Source organism: Leptodactylus fuscus, chromosome 1 (assembly GCF_031893055.1).
Source record: "Leptodactylus fuscus isolate aLepFus1 chromosome 1, aLepFus1.hap2, whole genome shotgun sequence".
NCBI classification, from domain to species: domain Eukaryota; kingdom Metazoa; phylum Chordata; class Amphibia; order Anura; family Leptodactylidae; genus Leptodactylus; species Leptodactylus fuscus.
The window spans coordinates 114,511,835-114,530,159 of record NC_134265.1 but is presented as its reverse complement, the minus strand read 5'-3'; the positions used below and the strand labels follow the sequence as shown (position 1 = coordinate 114,530,159).

Sequence of the window (18,325 nt, the reverse complement as noted above, 5' to 3'; positions counted from 1 at the left end):
CCACCTTTATGGGTGTCTACTCGGATTCTCTTTAGTTGGATTTACTTAAGGCTCTGCACTAGGCAGTGCTCTGTTACATTTCTTTCTTTTAGCATAGGTCTGAATGGTATACATTACCATAATATATATTTTTAAATGTCTGTGCTTTACATTAAAAGTACATTCCATTTTTTTTTCTTTTCAGACATATTTCAACTGTATGGCATTCATATCCATTCAGTGTATAAGTTGGGAGATTTCCCCTGCATATACGATGAACTGTAAATTGTGATCAAACCTTACCTTATAAATAAAGGGATCAGCACAATTACAATGTATGTATGCACTCACTCTTGCAAGGCTGAGTTTCCAATACCAGTTGGATAGAAGGATTAAATACTATAGCAGTTAGATTAATAAAATATATGATAATGTGTTGTGTATACACTTACCTATGGTACATCTCATTAGTCTTCTCATATGTGGGATTTATTGGGTCTTCATAGCCCACCTCTTCTGCACGACTCCTCTCTTGCTGCATGTAGGCCCCCCTTACAAGTTTAGCCCCAAAATGCCATCCCTCTCGCCGAGACAGCTCTACATCAGCAGTCACATTGTCATATGCTTCCTGCAAAAGAATTATATAGCATTTTCTACCTTCTAACATAAAATATACATTATCCATATACACACACATATAAATATATATTTTTTTTTATTCATGCGAATTGACCTGAAAAACAAATCTAGGACTATGTTTATTTTGTATGATCAATCCATTTGTACCTTAACTATAAAATTGCTGAAAATGGCTAAGCTTGAAGTAATCTTTTCCATGTCCAGAACCTGTCACTGTGACTGTGAGAAAAGAAGCTGTCACCTATTAGATTTCACTTGATATTACAGTGGCAGGTTTATAAACGCACACATCGAGCTCAACAGAGTACGCTCTTTCAGATATTACTTTGAATCGCTCAGTCCCTCCAGTATGTGGAGAAAAAAATAAAATGAGGTCTTTCCTATAGAGAATAATCAATTCTTCTCTCCATCCTGTCACTGGAGTTCGCTTCATTTATTGGATATTGCAGCCGGACCTCTAAGAGTCTGTGCTGCAGGCTGCACGACAGCTGTGGTGTCTCCAAGGCTCCAATATTCAATATGGATGCCTTGATGTACTTTGAGCGCTGGATATAATATCTAATAAGGCAAAATGTTGTGAATGAATGAATTGAAGAATTGATCATCTGTTAGCGATGCCTAATTGTATCTTTCACCTAGAAATACAAGGAGATCTAATCCCTGTAGAATACGTCTTAGAAGTTCCAGGAAAACATTGCTATGCATCCTCTCACCTTAAGGTAGCACTGGTAGGTGTTGAAGATAATGGGATTGTCCTTATTAAATTTACGTTGCATTTCCAATGTCAAACGGCTGATTGCGGGTTGGAAATAGGTCTGCTCTGCATCAACCATCAGTCGAACACCTGTTTCTAAGGCTTTCTATGGAGAAAAAAAACCAAACTCACTTTATTAAAGGTGTCAAAAATGCCTTAAATACTAGGGAAGATGGATCAGAAATTTGCATAGCAAGTGTATTATAGTACTAGAAAATATTGCTATAATCCAATCTATATTAAAATTATCTACAGTAGAGCTACCTTTATTTTGTTTTTCAAGATATCAAGTCATCAAAAGGGGTCATACAGTTGATATTAAAAATAGAAGGATACTATTGTCTTTATTAATAAGAGTAAACTTGCCCATACTATACATATACAGTGCAGGTATAGAATAATTGATCAATGTGGTCCACTGACTGATGGGTGTGATGTCAATATGGATGGCTCATCTGTGGCTGCATTATTTTGATGCATCAAAGGCTTTTACCAACATAAAATGTATGAGTATGCTATGGATGTATGCTCATATGTGTTATATGATATACACTCAGTGGCCTAAAGTCAGGGGAAGGTACCGGATGCACAGTTAATAGCGGGTCGCACCTCCGCGAGCCCTGATAACTGCAGCAAAATGACGAGGCATGGACGCCATGAGGTGTTAGAGTTCTGGAGGGATATGGATCCACGTAGTCTGCATTGCAGCCCCACAATTGGCCCTGTGTAGTTGGCTTTGGGTCCATGGAGCAGACACTGGTATCCACAGCATCCCATAAATGCTCTATGGGGTTGAGGTCGGGCAAATGGGCAGGCTAGTCAAGGGTCGTGAGGTCACTGGTGTGTTCATTAAGCCAGTTCTATGCCACCAATGAGCGATGATATGCTGCATTGCATTGTCCTGTTGGGACACAGCATCCCCATCAGGGAACTCCAACACCAGAAATGGGTGCAGATAGTCTGCCATAAGTTGCACGTATCGAGCACTGGTCATTGAACCCTGCACCCGGACAATGGGGCCCCAATTGCGACCATGTGAATACAGCCCCGACCATGACTGAGCCACTTCCTGCCTGGACACGTCTCTGTTGGCATGCAGGATCCATGGCTTCATGAGGCATATGACACACTCTCCCATGCCCATTGGCTCTGTACAACTGGAACCGTGATTCATCAGACCATGCCACATGCCACCACTGAAGAGCTAAAGAGCTTTTTCCGGGGGTCTTCTGTTGAGGCCGCTAATTTGCAGCGTCCTGTGTCCTTCGCTGAGGCTACCGTTTGGTTTTTTTTTGGTAAACCTCCCCGGCCGAATTAAAAAATAAAATTTTAACCCCTTTAACATTTTGAACTCTGTCAATCCCTTCAATGGCTACCGAGTGCACAGAGGATAGAGGGGAGAAGTCGATGAAAAACAGGGGGAGAGATGGATTAATGGAGCGGCACAGTTTAAGGTGGAAGTGAGCGAGAGCATTTGATGGGAGGCCATAGAGAAGGCCGTTACAGTAGTCCAAGTGGGAGATTATAAGGGCGTAGACTAGCATTTTTGTAGTTTCAGGTGTGAGGAAGGAGCCAATTCTATGGATGTTCTTGAGTTGGAGGTGGCAGGAGGTTTTGAGGGTTTGTATATGTGGCTTGAAGAATAGGTAAAAGTCAAAGGTTATTCCAAGGCAACAGACCTGTGGGACTGGAGTAAGTGTGGTCCTGTTAACTTTGATAGATGGGTCAGATAGGGGAGTTGTGCGAGGTGGGACAAAGATGATGAACTCCGTTTTCTTCATGCTGAGTTTAAGAAAGGAAGCTACGGCTGCTAGACACTCTGGACAAAATAGTGGTAATGTCTGGTCCAGAGAGATATAGGAGTGTCACAGGCAAAGCCACGGTATCAAAAACTGAGATTTTAGGAGTTGGCCAAGGCCGAGGGTGTAGATGGAGAACAGAATGGGTACTAGGCCAGAGCCTGGGGGCATAACTACAGAAAGAGGGCACAGTGAGGGATGAGAGCGTCTGTAACAAGAGGGATTGGTGGACTGTGTTGAAAGCAGAGGAAAGGTCAGGAGGAGAACAGAATAGTTTCACTTGACTTGGTGGTTAGTAGGTCATTCAAGACTTTGGTTACTTTCTGTGGAATGATGAGGTCTGAAGCTGGACTGTAATCTGTCAATGAGTTAGTTGGACGAGAGAGTGGAAGTGTTGTTCAAGCAGTTTAGAGCAGTTAGAGGGTGAGTAAATGTGGACAGAGTGCACTTCAAAAGGTGGAAAGGGTAATAGCAGGTAGCGGTTAGATTGGTGTGACAGAGCTTTTGTCACACAGTAGGATACCTACACGTCCACCGAGTTAATAGTTGTGGTGGGAAGTATGCGTGAAATGCAGAACTGCCGCAGTAGAGAGCAGCAGCGGAGAAAGTGTCTGAGAACGTTAGTCATGTTTCTTTCATCCTGGGAAAAGAAAATTCATGAGAAATTACTTATGGAACGAACATTCTACAGTGCACCAGAGAGAGAGGGGTGTGTAGAAGGGGCAGGAGCAGGGAAGATAGATGTAAGATTTAAGGGGTTCCATGTACTAGTGCTGGTTGTGTGGAAAGAGGAAGAATATCTGACGGTAGGGATGTGTTGAGGTGGTCCAGGATTAGGAGATAAGTCGCCAGAAGTTATTATTACACGTACAAATTCTAACATCTGCAGCATAATGCCTGAAGTATGCAGACAGTACTAGCCAAACATCTAGAACAACAAGCAGCACAGACCTGCGCTCAATCTCCATCACTGCGCCATGTACTCCAGTGTCAGCACCGTAACATTGTAGGTGAGAGCTTATTAAAGACGTAAACAGCAATCACTCCGTAATGAGACAATTAATCTCTTTCTTCTTTGTGAAGGACAAAATAAAGCACATGCACTTCATCAGTCCGTTTTTAAGACGCTATAAATGGCTCTTCAAGCTGGCTGATAACTTTATGGCACTAACAAGAAGCCGATATTGTTTTTTTTTTTATCAAAGTTCAAAAGAATGTGTTTGTTTGCATTCCATGATGAAAGATTACATTTCAGCATCAATGCATTTATTCTAATGAGTGCTTATTAAGGGATTTCAAAGCCTGCCTGATATAGCTGACATTTCTAAGGGCTGTTTCTACCCTTTAAGATGTGTAAAATATAGTGGCATTGATTTACTGCACCATCTGAGCTGCGTTTACTGCTCATCCTGGTAAGGCTGGTTCTAAATATTTATGAGGTTCTCAGAGTCACTTTGTGCCAGCTCTTGACCAGCAAGGCGGCTTTAGATGTCGGGGTTTCCAAATATTAACTATCCTTATACAGTAGTCTTACACATAAACACATTAACTTATAAGTACTTTAGTGTTCTAAGTGAAAGGCATAATGCTGGTGAATTTTTTGTGGAAAATAGTAAGAAGATATATTGAATTCAGGCTGCTTGTTTTAGCTCAGCTGTCTTTTTATTGGAATATAATGTATTTGACTATAAATTATACGCATAGCTCTTAAGAATATTACCCGAGAGAACAAAAGTGACTAAATCAATTATAACCAAATTAAAAGAAAAATCACGTACAATAATAAACAGACATATTGTTGTTCCTAAAAATCACTAGTTTTAATGTTTCCCACCGAAGCTATTCAGAATTTCAGATTGCCGTACCATGCTTTACCACATGGCTTGCTGTTCACGGGAAACTTGAATTACAGCCTCCATTCAAATGCATATAATATTGTATTAAACAGTGCCACCTAGTGGTGCAGATATATGGTGCAGTAGTTTAAACTGGCTGAAATGACGGTCCATGTGTTAAGATGACAAATATTACAATTGAGTCATTAACACACACTTATGTAGTAAGAACTAAATGTACAGAAGCTACAACCTTCTGCTTCCTTCTAGTGGATAGAAATCAGTCCATGGTCATGTGATGAGCACACAGGTGCACAGCTGGATACCAGGCAGATGTCCCATTACTGTGCCGCGACTAACAAGCGGCACCTGTGTACATCACATGACCATGGACTGTACATCACATGACCATGGACTGTATATCACATGACCATGGACTGTATATCACATGACCATGGACTGTATATCACATGACCATGGACTAATTCTTATCCACTGTAAGTAAATGAATGAATGAGTTCTAGAAAACCACGATGAACTGATAAAGAATATTGGGGAATTGTATAACTTTGCATTATACAAATAACATTTGTGTCTCAATATTTGTCTGAGACTGGACAACTCCTTTAAGTGAAATTCCTACAAACCTTCTAATTTACCAGAAAAAGCAAGTAGTGTGTGAAATTTTATACTGAGATTTTGTTTACGTCAGAGAATTGTCAGAAGTTGTGACCAGTGGGGGTCTGAATGCTGAGAATGAAGGGGCGGTGGTGATGTTCACCTTCAGCTCCTGTCACTTCTCTTCAGAGAGCGGAATATGGACCATATACCTTATCCAGCGCTCCAGTGAAAGCTAATGAGACGCCAAGGGGACATGGCCCAGAGTGCCACAGAACCTGCTTTGAAAGGATCACTGAGGGTTTCCATGCACGAAGCCACCACTAATAACTTCTCACATGCCTTTACTATATTATATAGTAACATAAGCTGTAAAAAGACACATGCACATAATATTCAACTTTAGTCATTTCCAATTACAGTGAATAATTTACACTTTCATTTACACTTTTTTTGTCGCCCTTTTTCATACTTTTCACAAAATCTGAATCCTAAGAAAAAGAAAAAAAAAAAAAAAAGAGAGAAGACACCTGGCACAGTATAAGAATATCCTCCAGCATTTTACAATCACAAACTAATTCATGCACTATTGCACCAAACTATAACATTTTGTTAAAAATGCATAATAAAAAAAAAAATCATGTTTGTGGATAAAAGTCTGAGATACAGATAAGATAAGATAATCCTTTAATAGTTCCACCATGAGGAAATTCAGTTCAGTTCTCCGTATGGAATCGTCTCCGCTTAGCTCGGTGTTGGTTGTACAGCCTAAACGCAGCAGGGAGAAAAGACTACCTTCTCACACATGCGGTGAAGTAGTCGTTCACTGACCGCACTGCTCAGTGCTATCATGGTCTCATGCATGGAATGGGAGGTATTTTTTTTAAAATGGAACAAACCACGGACAGTATCCTTCTGTCACCCACCACCTGCACTGGGTCCAGGGGGCTCCCTACAACAGAGTTGGTCCTTCTAATCAGCTTGTCGAGCTTATTCCTATCCCTGGTTGGTATGCTACTCCCCCAGCTGGCCACTCCGAAGAAGATGGCTGATGCCACTACAGAGTTGAAAAAGGCCCTAAGAAGTGTCCCCTGGACTCCAAGGGCCCTCAGCCTCCTGAGCAGGTAGAGCCTGCTGCGACCCTTTCTGTACAGTGCATTCATGTACTCAGCCCAGTCCAGCTTATTATTGAGGAGCATACCTAGGTACTTAAATGTATTAACTATCTCAATGTCAGTCCCCTGGATGTCCATTGGTTTTGGAGCATATCTCCGCTTGCGAAAGTCCTCCACCATCTCGGTCTTCCCAGCATTAATGCTAAAGTGGTTCCGCTGGCACCATTCCACAAAATCCCGGTTCAGTTCTCTGTAATCCCTGCCATCTCCTCTTAGAAGCAAAGCTGGGGATTTTACAGGGGGGCTCCATGACAATGTCTTGTTTTTGGCTATACTGAAATTATTGCCCAAACTATTATTCCAACAAGGGGCCACACTGTGGCTCAGTGGTTAGCACTGCAGCCTTGCAGTGCTGGAGTCCTGGTGTTCAAATATCGCCAAGGGCAAAAAAAACATCTGCAAGGCGTTTGTATGTTCTCCCCGTGTTTGCATGGATTTCCATCCCATATTCCAAAGACATACTGATAGGGAAAAATGTGCATTGTGAGCTCTATGTGGGGTTCACAATCTACATTTAAAAAAACAAAAAAAACACACTATTATTCCAACATGTTCCATGAATGTGCTTTTCAAAGGTGGAGCTGCATTGAACTTTACTATGCATAAGGACACATATGAGATTTGAACACAGTCCAACAAGCTATGACCCTTCTTCCTTATATCCTTTGCTTCCCTCCTCATGTCAACTGTAGTGTTGTACAGTCCAGACACCAGAAACTCAATGCAAGTTGGTGTAGCAACTCTTGGAGCCTGAGATGCTCAAGGTCATATTAATATTTTTTTTATTAATTCTCATGCAGGGGGTGGGGGGGTGGTCCTGTTTTACTGCGTGGAGTTATTAAGTGGGTGGAAACTTAACCGTTGCAGTGCTCCAGATGGAGACAAGAATGGAAGTCATTGCAACTAAACATTTGCAACTAACCCCCTTGCTGCGCTGCCCGTTTAAGGAAAAAAAACAAACAAAAAAAACCTAAAACTTTCTTCACTTCGCATAAAGACATGGTGTGCCATATGCTAGGTAAAAATCCACCTGGGGGTGTAATAGGAGGCCCAAATGAGACTACTGGGAGAAGGATAAGATGGGGTTAAATTTTGTGAATACTTTGGAGACATTTAGATATGATAAGTGCAGAAGTATAGTGTGAGATACTGCATTATATAATATTAGGCTGGGTTAGCGCTTCACTGGGCGAGTAGTTTCTTGTCATAGGGGCAGTATTATAGTTATATTCTTATACATACAGAGCTTCTGATGGTGAGAAGAATGGTCACCAATGTGACCAAGAATTTTCAAATCATGCCAAGCCATTGATCTTGTTGCCATTTGCGACTACACCTGCTTCTGTTTTAAGAAGCGTCTGCATTCTCCTAGCAGGCATTTGTAGCAGCGAGTCTACTAGGTGAAAGTTGGCCCCTCAGGCTGTCCAGAAAACATAAGACACTGTTCCTACTGCCATCTGGTTGTTTTGATGCACAGCGCAGTAGTCTGCAGCCCAAGATTAGGGCCACATTGCAGTAACTCCTTCACGGATGCTAGTGAATTGAACACTGCAGTTTTTTTTTCCTGTTATTACAAGTTGCAGTCCCTTAGGTCACGATGCAACTGCATTCGCTTACACTATTAAAAGGTGTCATAGTGCGATATGGAGATCTTTGAATGTGTGACAGAAGTCGCAGCTAAGTGTCCATTGGGAATAGGCTAAGGGTGCCTATACACGACATAAACTGACTAGTTGCTTGACCAAAGCCTATACTTGACAAGCAGCAACCTCCACAACTAGTGGTAACTACATGTATCTGGACAGCACGGTTTTAGAGGCACCAAGTTTTAATCTATCTAGCAGCCCAAGATATGAGGGAAACCAATCCTGTAAAGACGATGGGAGAAGTCTTCACTATGGACTGTGTTGGACAAAGAAGAAAAGTGAAAGACCCCAAACAGAGAAAGTGTCACTGTCCCATTAATTTGTCTGAAGCATGGCTACAACATCTGCAAAGAGTTTGTATGTTTTCTCCGGGTACTCCGGTTTCCTCCCACACTTCAAAGACATACTGGTAGGGAATGTAGTTTGCGATCCCTGCAAGGTCTGTAATGCGCTGCGGAAAATGATGGCGCTATACAAGTAAAATAAAATACTAGGCAAAAAAATGAAAGATTGTAGAATGTTCTGGAAAGAGGCGCGCTAATGCACTGTGTTCACCAGCGTGTTAACTGGTATGTGTTCCTTACCCTTTTTAAAACAGATATCCAGAAAATCTACTCTGGCACCTTTTCCTAGTTTCAACTGGAAAAGCCCTTTAATACAAAGCAATCCCCCAGACTTCAGAAGTGTAGTCCCAAGACGTTCCCACCTCCTCAGAATAGAAACCTGTTCCTGGCATCTTTTGTGAACCATCCACACTGTTTTAATCATTGCCATTTCCCTCCTTCATGATGTGCTATAAATTCTAAACTGACAAGTACAGAGAGAAATATACAGCGTGTCAAGCAAACTGCATAAATATACATTCCTGACCTTTGCGAGAACATCCATTCTCTGCAACATTCGCTTCATCTGCAGGTCCTCTTCTTCAGTGAACCTGGACAAGAGGGGCTCTACCTGACCGCTCTGGAAGAAAAAAGAAAGAAATACAGACGCTCATTACTAGAAATACGTAAAGCCCAGCATTACTGATAGGGAGCCATTTACAATCATAATCACGCTTTTTACTTTGAACTTTGTGGAATATATTATTGTATTCACCACCGAGCCCTGTAAACATAAATATGTCACTGCGGAAATGGTTTGTCAGTTCAATTTATTCCGCCGCTGCAAATGTATTCAGGTGTGAATAAAAATCTGCCTAATTTATGCAAATATATCCCTAAGGACCTGCTACAAATCAACACAAAAATGAGTTTATTCTCCCTTACAACTTAACTACTTGCCCTTTATTGCATATAAAGAAACCGTATAGACAAAAGAGGAAGTTTATTTATAGTCCATTCCTTGTTGATAGGGAAGGAAAAGAATAGAATAGCTTCCAAAAATGCAATAGGCAACATTTTAAGCAGAATAATAAAGGTGTACAAGGTGCGCATTAAAAGTGTCAAATGAAAAATTAAAATGTTATCAATTTATATTTCTATTACCAGGAGAATAATAGAAGCATGCGCTATTAAATTGTACAGACATGCTATAAAAAGAGGAAATCCTGCTGTAACTAGCTGGAAGGAACAGATTCACATCACCCTGCTCTGGTACAGATGTAAAACCCATTCAATAAGCCTCATGTCAGGGCAGCGGCACTATTCATGAGTGAATCATCATCATCAAGGTCAAGATATCACGAAGATAAATTACAAATATGAGGGTCAACAGGCTCAGAACATAAACACCCTCTTGTCTTCAAGCCGTCTGCTCGGAGGGAACATTTGCAGGTCTGTAGCGGGCCAGATGGTGGCACAGTTTCATTACATATTGCAGAACGGAGCTGGAAACTTGTGCACTTCTTTAGCATGCAGATAATAAGCCAAAGCCTAGAATTTCACACATCGTGCAGGTGGCAAATCCCAGAAGATTTTTTCCCCCTTGTATCATGCTCTAATACATTTTGTTAGAAATATGCCCAAAAAAAAAAAAAAAGGATATGGCTGTGAGACTGTAGCACAAAACGTGAGAAAGGCTAGTGAGGTAGAGATTAGCCTTCCCGACAATGCTGGGAGCTCCCGTAATAAAACGGAGGAATTTATAATGAGGCCAAACTAAATGTAAGACAATATACTGGATTAAATAGGCTTCTGGCTTCACATAGGGTGGGGAGCCGACAAGTGTCACTGTATAAAAAATGCCAACATGCTAATTTTATGTGCAAAACAATCTCTGCATGTAGTAAGTGTTTCACATCATCTTTATTCAGTGTTAGATTTCTCACACCACAACTCTAGAACATAACACTTACAAAAGACGACACATTAGAATATATATATATATATATATATATATATATATATATATATATATATATATATATATATATTAGTACAGACAGCACAGAATCTTTCTTCCCATGCACAGTGTGTTCATTTGGGTTTCATTGTTACGCTTTTTTTATATAACAGCTGAAGAAGAAAAAGCAGGAACAGATAGGATGACACTTGTTAATCTTTTCATCATACTTGTGTTTTATTATGTGGGTCAATAGGAAAGGGAAAATAAATGGAGCTGTCACAGTAAATCAATGATGATAGGCACACCATTAAGGCTGTTGCAATACATTACATTTAAAGAAAACCTTCAGCAAGGAGCCAATGTCTTTCCTACTAGTTTTCGCTTCTTTCCTCCGATCTACCCAATTGATAAAGATAAATCCTTCTGCTAACCCAGTATTCCAGGGCAGGAGAAGGGCAGAAAGTGGGGCAGATTTACTAACACTGTGTAAGTCTTAGACTAGGCTGTTTTAAAGTGCACCATATTTTTCATAGTGACTGATGTTGGATGAGAAATCTGGTGCATTGTTAGACTGTCTTAACTTTAGACCACCTATGAAGCTGCTTTTGTCTGACAAAAATGTAGCAAAGTTTGACACATTATGCCACCTTTCCAGACAAACCCTGCCCCCTTTACATCAAGACCACCCACCTGTTGCACAAGGTACAAACAGTCTAAAACAGTTAATAAAATTGTAATACATGTATGACCGGTTTCAATGCAAACTGTTTCCCCATGTCTCCCAGCCTGTTTCTAGTTAATGGTGTTTGTGCTGTTGTTTTAAAGTGTTATCACCAGTGCTCTATTAGTGGCATGTAAACCCAGTACTCCTCTGTTGGCGAGGCGGTAGGCCAGTAACCTCTGGGGACCTGGGGGATACTGCCACTAAGTTATATAGCTTCTGGATTGCTTTTAATCCTGTTAACCATACAACAGCAGCGCATCTTATCTTGTTGGTGAGGGAGATAAGGTTTACAGATTTAGGGTCAATACCCCAACTGTACTCACTCCTGACCAGTCAGGTCTGCCAGTGCCTCACCTGTTTTTTGTGTCCAATAGGAATTTTTAATTAATGAAATAAAAGTGAAGTTTTAGTATTTATAGATATCCTTTTTGGCAATTTTTGTCTTTTCTGTGATACTTTTAGTTTAAATAAGTTTTTTTTAATCCCTCTAAACCAGCCTCAGTACCTCAGCGACATGAGTACAGTGTTATAATTTGTTTGTAGAATGGTTACTTGGTTTTGACAGAAAACGTTTTTTTTAATCCTATGCAAGATAGCTAAGAGTGAATCACAGCAAGACTTCCTTCAGGTAATAATACAGACCACCATTTTCATGGGATAACCCCTTTAAGAAACAAATGTCAACCATACAGTGTGTTACTAGTTAGGCAGGTTATTAAGTTTATTGCAGAAGGACTGAGGCCTTGGGCGGCTGTAGGAGGCCTTGCATATAGAGTATTAAAGTTAAGATGCCTAGCTTTGAAGTTTATGATATTCCATAAGCATAAATACACTGAAACCTCACCAAAAGATAAATTCTTTGAGAAAAACATTTCCCCCAAGAAGAAACATTCAGTAACAGATTTTCAGACTCCCTATATTTTATGTATACTGGCCTCTTCTGTGTCTTCAGGGTTAGAGATGAGCGAACACTATTTGGATCAGCCGATCCGAACAGCACGCACCCATAGAAATGAATGGAAACACCTGTGACGCCGGCCGCCAGCAAAGTCAGCGTCACAGGTGTTTCCATTCATTTCTATGGGTGCGTGCTATTCGGATCGGCTGATCCCAACAGTGTTCGCTCATCTCTATTCAGGGTACGTTTAGTACGTGGCCCAGGAAGGCTCATGGGTTTATATCAAAGGTCTCATAGCCCCCATTATACTGGAAAAGAACCAAATAGTGTTTGTTCCTCTTGCTTCCGTATGTTTGTATTTACTGGGGGTCTCCATTTTTTTTTATTGCATAGAACAGCACAGCAGATAGTTTTAACCCATTCTTGGATCGTTCGTTAAATAAATGCATTTAGGATTCTTTCAACAGAAATCTCAGATGGACTCCGTCAATGCAGTGTGAAAAGACCCCAACAATAAGTAATAAATGTATACCTGTAAGTCTGGCACCAAAAGAAGCTTGGATAGCTTGGTTCTGTTGTCAATCAAACTGTTCCAATCCAGTAGATCCATTGTCCTAAACAAGAAAAGCTCAAATCAGGTAACACAATAAAAGGTCCTCAAAAATACCAAGTGATGTGCGAGAGATTCTGTTCACACTGGCATCATAGGCTTGGTTTGTGTAGGGGTAATGATGAATATGACTTATCTGCTATGGTCTGTTTTGTAATGTTTCTATATTTACGTCTGTGCTCATAATACAAAAAAAAAAAAAAAATCATTCATTCAACCCTTTAAAAAGGACACACCTTAAAAACAAGGCCCAATTCTTGAAAACTGACTTGTGTCACTTTGTGGTAATAACTTTGGGCCACTTTAACTTACCCAAGTGATTTTGAGATAGTTTTTTTGTGACATGTTGTACTTCAGGTTAGTGGTAAACCTTGGTCAATAATTTTTGCATTTAGAAATTTGCTGAAAATTTTGAAAGTCACAATTGTCATCATGTGAAAAGCTCAGCTTTTCAGTCAAATCATCATTCCACTGAAATTAGTTAATAAATATTATCTACAGTTCATCTGCTTTATGTTGGAATTGCCTTTAAATTTATTTTAGACATAAAGCTTAGGGCGGGTTCACACCTGCGCTTGTCCAGTTTGTGCAATCCGGCTGGTTTCCTTCTTCTGCCCCACGAAACTGAACAGGAGACAAACCCAGTGGTCAGTGACAGAAAGATGACCGCCTACGTCGTCTGCCTGTCCGCGGGGAAACTGTTTTTTTTTTTTTTTTACATGTCCGACTAAAAAAACCCAAAAAAAAACAAAAAAAGCTTTCCCTGCGGACAGGCAGAAGATGCACATGGCCAGTTACCTTTGCAAACCCATTCAAGTGAATGAAAAGTGACCGCTGGGTTCCCGTTTCCTGTCCATTTTCACAGAGTACAAGACAAAAACCAGCCAGATTGCACAAACTGGATGATGGGCGCAGGTGTGAACCTGCCCTTGCAAGTCTAATAGTGATTTACACATTTACAAGAAGATATTCTGTAAGAGTGGAATTCCCCCAGTTTTGTAAACTACACTCAGAGAATTTATCAAGGGGCATAGCAAATATTCTTAATCCTTTAGCACTGCATTAATTTCGTTTCCAGAAAAGTTAAGATTGCAAATTTTTCCAGAGATACGCTGTTTCAGTGCCCGATATGTTGCACCCATCTTAAGTCAGCAGAGACACACACTCCAAAATCCGTTAAGCCATTATCCTGGATGAAACAGAATTTAAAGAGTTTGTCTACAACACAAGTTGGGCATCTAAACATATTGCACACCGAAATTACGTATTCCTGGAAATATTGTTATTTTCACCATCACCTGACCATTAATTTCTGGAAATTAACACGTGACTTGCTGACTTTTCAGGGGATTCCACTTTACTGGCATGTCAAAGGCTCTGCAAAATTGGTACGGCGTCCACAAATCAAACTAAATCTAAAACTGTGCCCCAAAAACAAATTGCTTCCCTTTTGTGCGCTCACAGCAGTGTATACCCATATATCACATTAAGTGGGATTATTGACATTTGAGTGCATAGCGCAGGGTGAGAAAGAAATACATAAGCTTTGCGGAGTACACTGGTACACCAAATTCCTCGCTATTTTCCCACCAACTCCTAGGGTTTAAGGTGACTGGGTGGTCACTTTGGGTGTTTTTCCCCCCTCCTTATATCTAAATCTGTGCTGTACCCAGATATATGCTTGCACCGTTTTGCCATAAAGATGTTGCAATTTTTGGTATTTTTCTTCTTGGTTTGTTTATTCTTATGGAGATGTAGCCATATGAGGGCTTGTTATTTTTGCAGGATGAGATGCATGGTTAAGTACCTGAAAGTATCTGCGGACTGCAGGCAAATGCCAAGAGTCTACAACACGAGGTCGGCCAGGCATCTAAGAGGAATCCCATGTCCATTCATTAATCAAGAATAGCGTATCTCAAGCATTCCCAACATGTATATAGGGCATGGCATTCTCCATTTAGCCATCTTTTTATACGTAGACTCTCTGGTTTAACCGGTTCGTGACGGCGTACTGTATATAAACATCGGCGCGGCTTGGGCTTTGTGCCACGCCGACGTTTAAAAACTGACCCTTCTAAGACGGGGATCGCGTCTCCCCAAGGGTCTGCAGCTCCGTGAACACAGCGCAAGCTGCAGCTGCTGTTCACGGAGACTTCATCTAAGCCTGATTGGTTCAGGTCCCGGGCATCTGATCGCCGGGAGAAACAATCAGGTTTAGAGAAGGGAAAGTTTGTTGTAGTAAACTTTCCCGGGCTTCTAACAGTGTAAATCACTTTCTCTCCTCTGTTCTCTGTCAGAGAGAGATCAGAGGAGAGACACAAAGTATTACTGTGTCACACAACACACACATCCCCCTTTCAACCAATTTCATTAATTAATTTCATTAATTAAATTAATAATAACATTTTATTTTTTTTCATTCATTTAGTGTTTAGGTAGGATTTAGGAATTAAGGGTTAGGAATATATTAGGGAGATTAGGATTATAATAGGGTTAGTGTAGTAATTAATTATTAGTATAGTTAGCAATTATTTATTAGTGTAGTAATTAATTAGTATAGTTAATTCATTATTAGTGTAGTTATTAGCGTAGTTATTAGTTAGTAAAGTTAGTATTTATTAGTGTAGGTATTAATTAATTAGTATACTTAATTCATAATATATTAGCATAGTTATTAGTATAGATAGTATTTATTAGTGTAGGTATTAATTAATTAGTATAGTTAATTCATAATATATTAGTGTAGTTATTAGCGTAGTTATTAGTATAGATAGTACTTATTAGTATATTAGTTAATTCATAATTTATTAGTGTAGTTATTAGTGTAGTTATTAGTGTAGAAATTAATTAGTATAGTTAATTCATAATATATTAGCGTAGTTATTAGTAGTTAGGATTTATTAGTGTAGGTATTAATTAATTAGTATAGTTAATTCATAATTTATTAGTGTAGTTATTAGTATAGATAGTACTTATTAGTATAGTTAGTATTTATTAGTGTAGTTGTTAATTAGTATAGTAATTTATTAGTGTAGATAATTAGTTACAGAAATGGCACAGAAATTGTACACGGCAGAAGAAGCTTATGCCCTTTTATGTTCTGACACTGAAGAAAGTGTGTCAGACAGTGATCCTAATTTTGAGGGGTTTTCAGATAGTGACAGCTCAGACATTAGCGGTCACTCTGGTCCATCCACTACAATGACCAGGACCGGAGAGGCAGAGATGGCTACTGGAGAAATGTCTCCAAATCAAGCCGTGATGCCCAGTACCAGTAGTACGCCTACAAGCAGGGCACACTTACAAGAAAGTTTGCCTCTAGAAGTAGCATTTCCCAGCTGGGCAGCTTCCAATTCTGCCACTCCATTTATTCCTGATTTTAAGGCCACCCCGGGTATAAATGCGGATGTGGAAGGTTTTACACCATTTAATTTTTTTAATTTATTTATTACAGATCAATTTCTAGAGTACATTGTTGCCCAAACAAATTTATACGCCTCCCAATTTATTTCCCAGAATCCACGATCTTATTATGCCAGGCAAAATATATGGACGCCCACAAATCTTTTTGAAATTAAAAAATTTTTAGGCCTCACACTAGCTATGGGGCTTGTTAAAAAGCCGACTATTCGCTCTTACTGGTCGTCCCGTCCTGTACATGCCACCCCAACCTTTCCCGCCATTCTTACAAGGACCCGTTATGAAATACTCATGCGATTTTTCCATTTCAATGACAACAGCCAGTGCCCACCTCGAAGTGCCCCAGAATATGACCGATTACACAAAATCAGGCCCATCCTCACAATGCTAAGTGAAATTTTTTTAAAACTTTACACCCCAACACAGAACATTTCTGTTGATGAGTCCCTTGTAAAATTCAAAGGGAGACTGCACCTTAAGCAGTTTATTCCATCAAAGAGAGCCAGGTTTGGGATAAAAATTTATAAAATGTGTGAAAGCTCCACAGGTTACACCTCAGCTTTCCGCATACAGTCCTATGAAAAAGGCTGTTATCTTTGCAAAAGGAGGATGTACTAAATATTAATGTCACTTTTCTGTTGAGGTGCCCATATTTTTGCACCGGTCAAATTTTGGTTTAATGCATATTGCGCATTTTCTGTTAGTACAATAAACCTCATTTCAATCCTGAAATATTACTGTGTCCATCAGTTATTAGATATATCAAACTGAAATGGCTGTTGCAAATACCAAAATATTTAGAACTAAAAATGATTAAGATTAATAGGGGTGCCCAAACTTTTTCATAGGACTGTATATGAAGGGAAGGACAGGCAGCTAAATCCACCTGGATGTCCGCCTTATCTGTCAACAAGTGGACGAATTGTTTGGGAGTTGATTGGCCCATTTCTACAAAATGGCTATAACCTGTACGTGGACAACTACTATAGTAGTATACCCCTTTTTAAAGCATTAGTACAACAGAACACAGGGGCTTGTGGGACCATTCGGAAGAATCGCCAGGGATTTCCACAATCTTTAGTTAATGAGAAATTCAAAAAGGGGCAGTCAGGCGGTGTTCGCAGTGGAGAGCTACTTGCCCTAAAATACAAAGATAAAAAAGACATCTTCCTTCTCAGCTCAATCCACACTGATGCCACAACAACGGTTACAGAGCTAGGTTCCACAACCCCAAAACAAAAACCAGTAGCAGTTATGGATTACAATAAATACATGGGGGGTGTGGACCTTGCGGACCAGGTGCTACAGCCGTACCAGGTATCAAGAAAAGCATATACCTGGTACAAAAAAGTAATTGTTTATTTGAGTCAGGTGGCCACATATAATTCGTTCGTTTTATATAAAAAAGCAGGACATTCAGACACTTTCCTTGATTATCAAGAAAAGATAATTGAAAGTCTTATTTTTACAAGTACTTGCCCCCCACATCCACTTCAATCTGAAGATGTCAAAAGACTGACAGAACGACATTTTATTGCTCTAATTCCCCCAACAGAATCACGAAGGAATCCTCAGAGAAGATGCCGTGTATGTGGCAAGAAAGGAATGAGGCGTGATACCCGCTATTATTGTCCAGATTGCCCGTCGCACCCAGGCTTGTGTATCAATGAATGCTTTAAAATTTTCCACACGGAGCCACACTTTTAAATTGCTCGTATAAAAATGCACCCTACACATAATTCTTGATAGTTATAGTTTATAAATTGGGGTTATTACATGGGGAATTCCACTTTACTGGCAGCACAGAGCTCTGCAAAAGAGCCTTTTGGCGTCCAAAAACTAGTCTATTTAAATCTACACTCCAGAGGCTAAAAAAATGTAGCACCCCTTCTTTTCTAAGCCCTGCTGTGCACTCAAACAGAAGTTTACACCCACATATACA

The 18,325-nt window shown here is 40.0% G+C and overlaps 1 protein-coding gene across 2 annotated transcripts in view; it reads right to left on the bottom strand.

The window, feature by feature from the left end:
• The window catches only part of PRODH (proline dehydrogenase 1), a 99,786-nt gene that overhangs the window by 19,837 nt on the left and 61,624 nt on the right, over positions 1 to 18,325 (bottom strand). For both annotated transcript variants that reach the window (XM_075276358.1, XM_075276350.1), the window contains 4 exons: positions 12,886 to 12,967; positions 9,316 to 9,408; positions 1,332 to 1,478; positions 432 to 607 (listed from right to left, as the gene is read on the bottom strand). In XM_075276358.1, the coding sequence (XP_075132459.1) occupies positions 432 to 607; positions 1,332 to 1,478; positions 9,316 to 9,408; positions 12,886 to 12,967 (498 nt within the window). The remainder of the gene's footprint in view (positions 1 to 431; positions 608 to 1,331; positions 1,479 to 9,315; positions 9,409 to 12,885; positions 12,968 to 18,325) is intronic.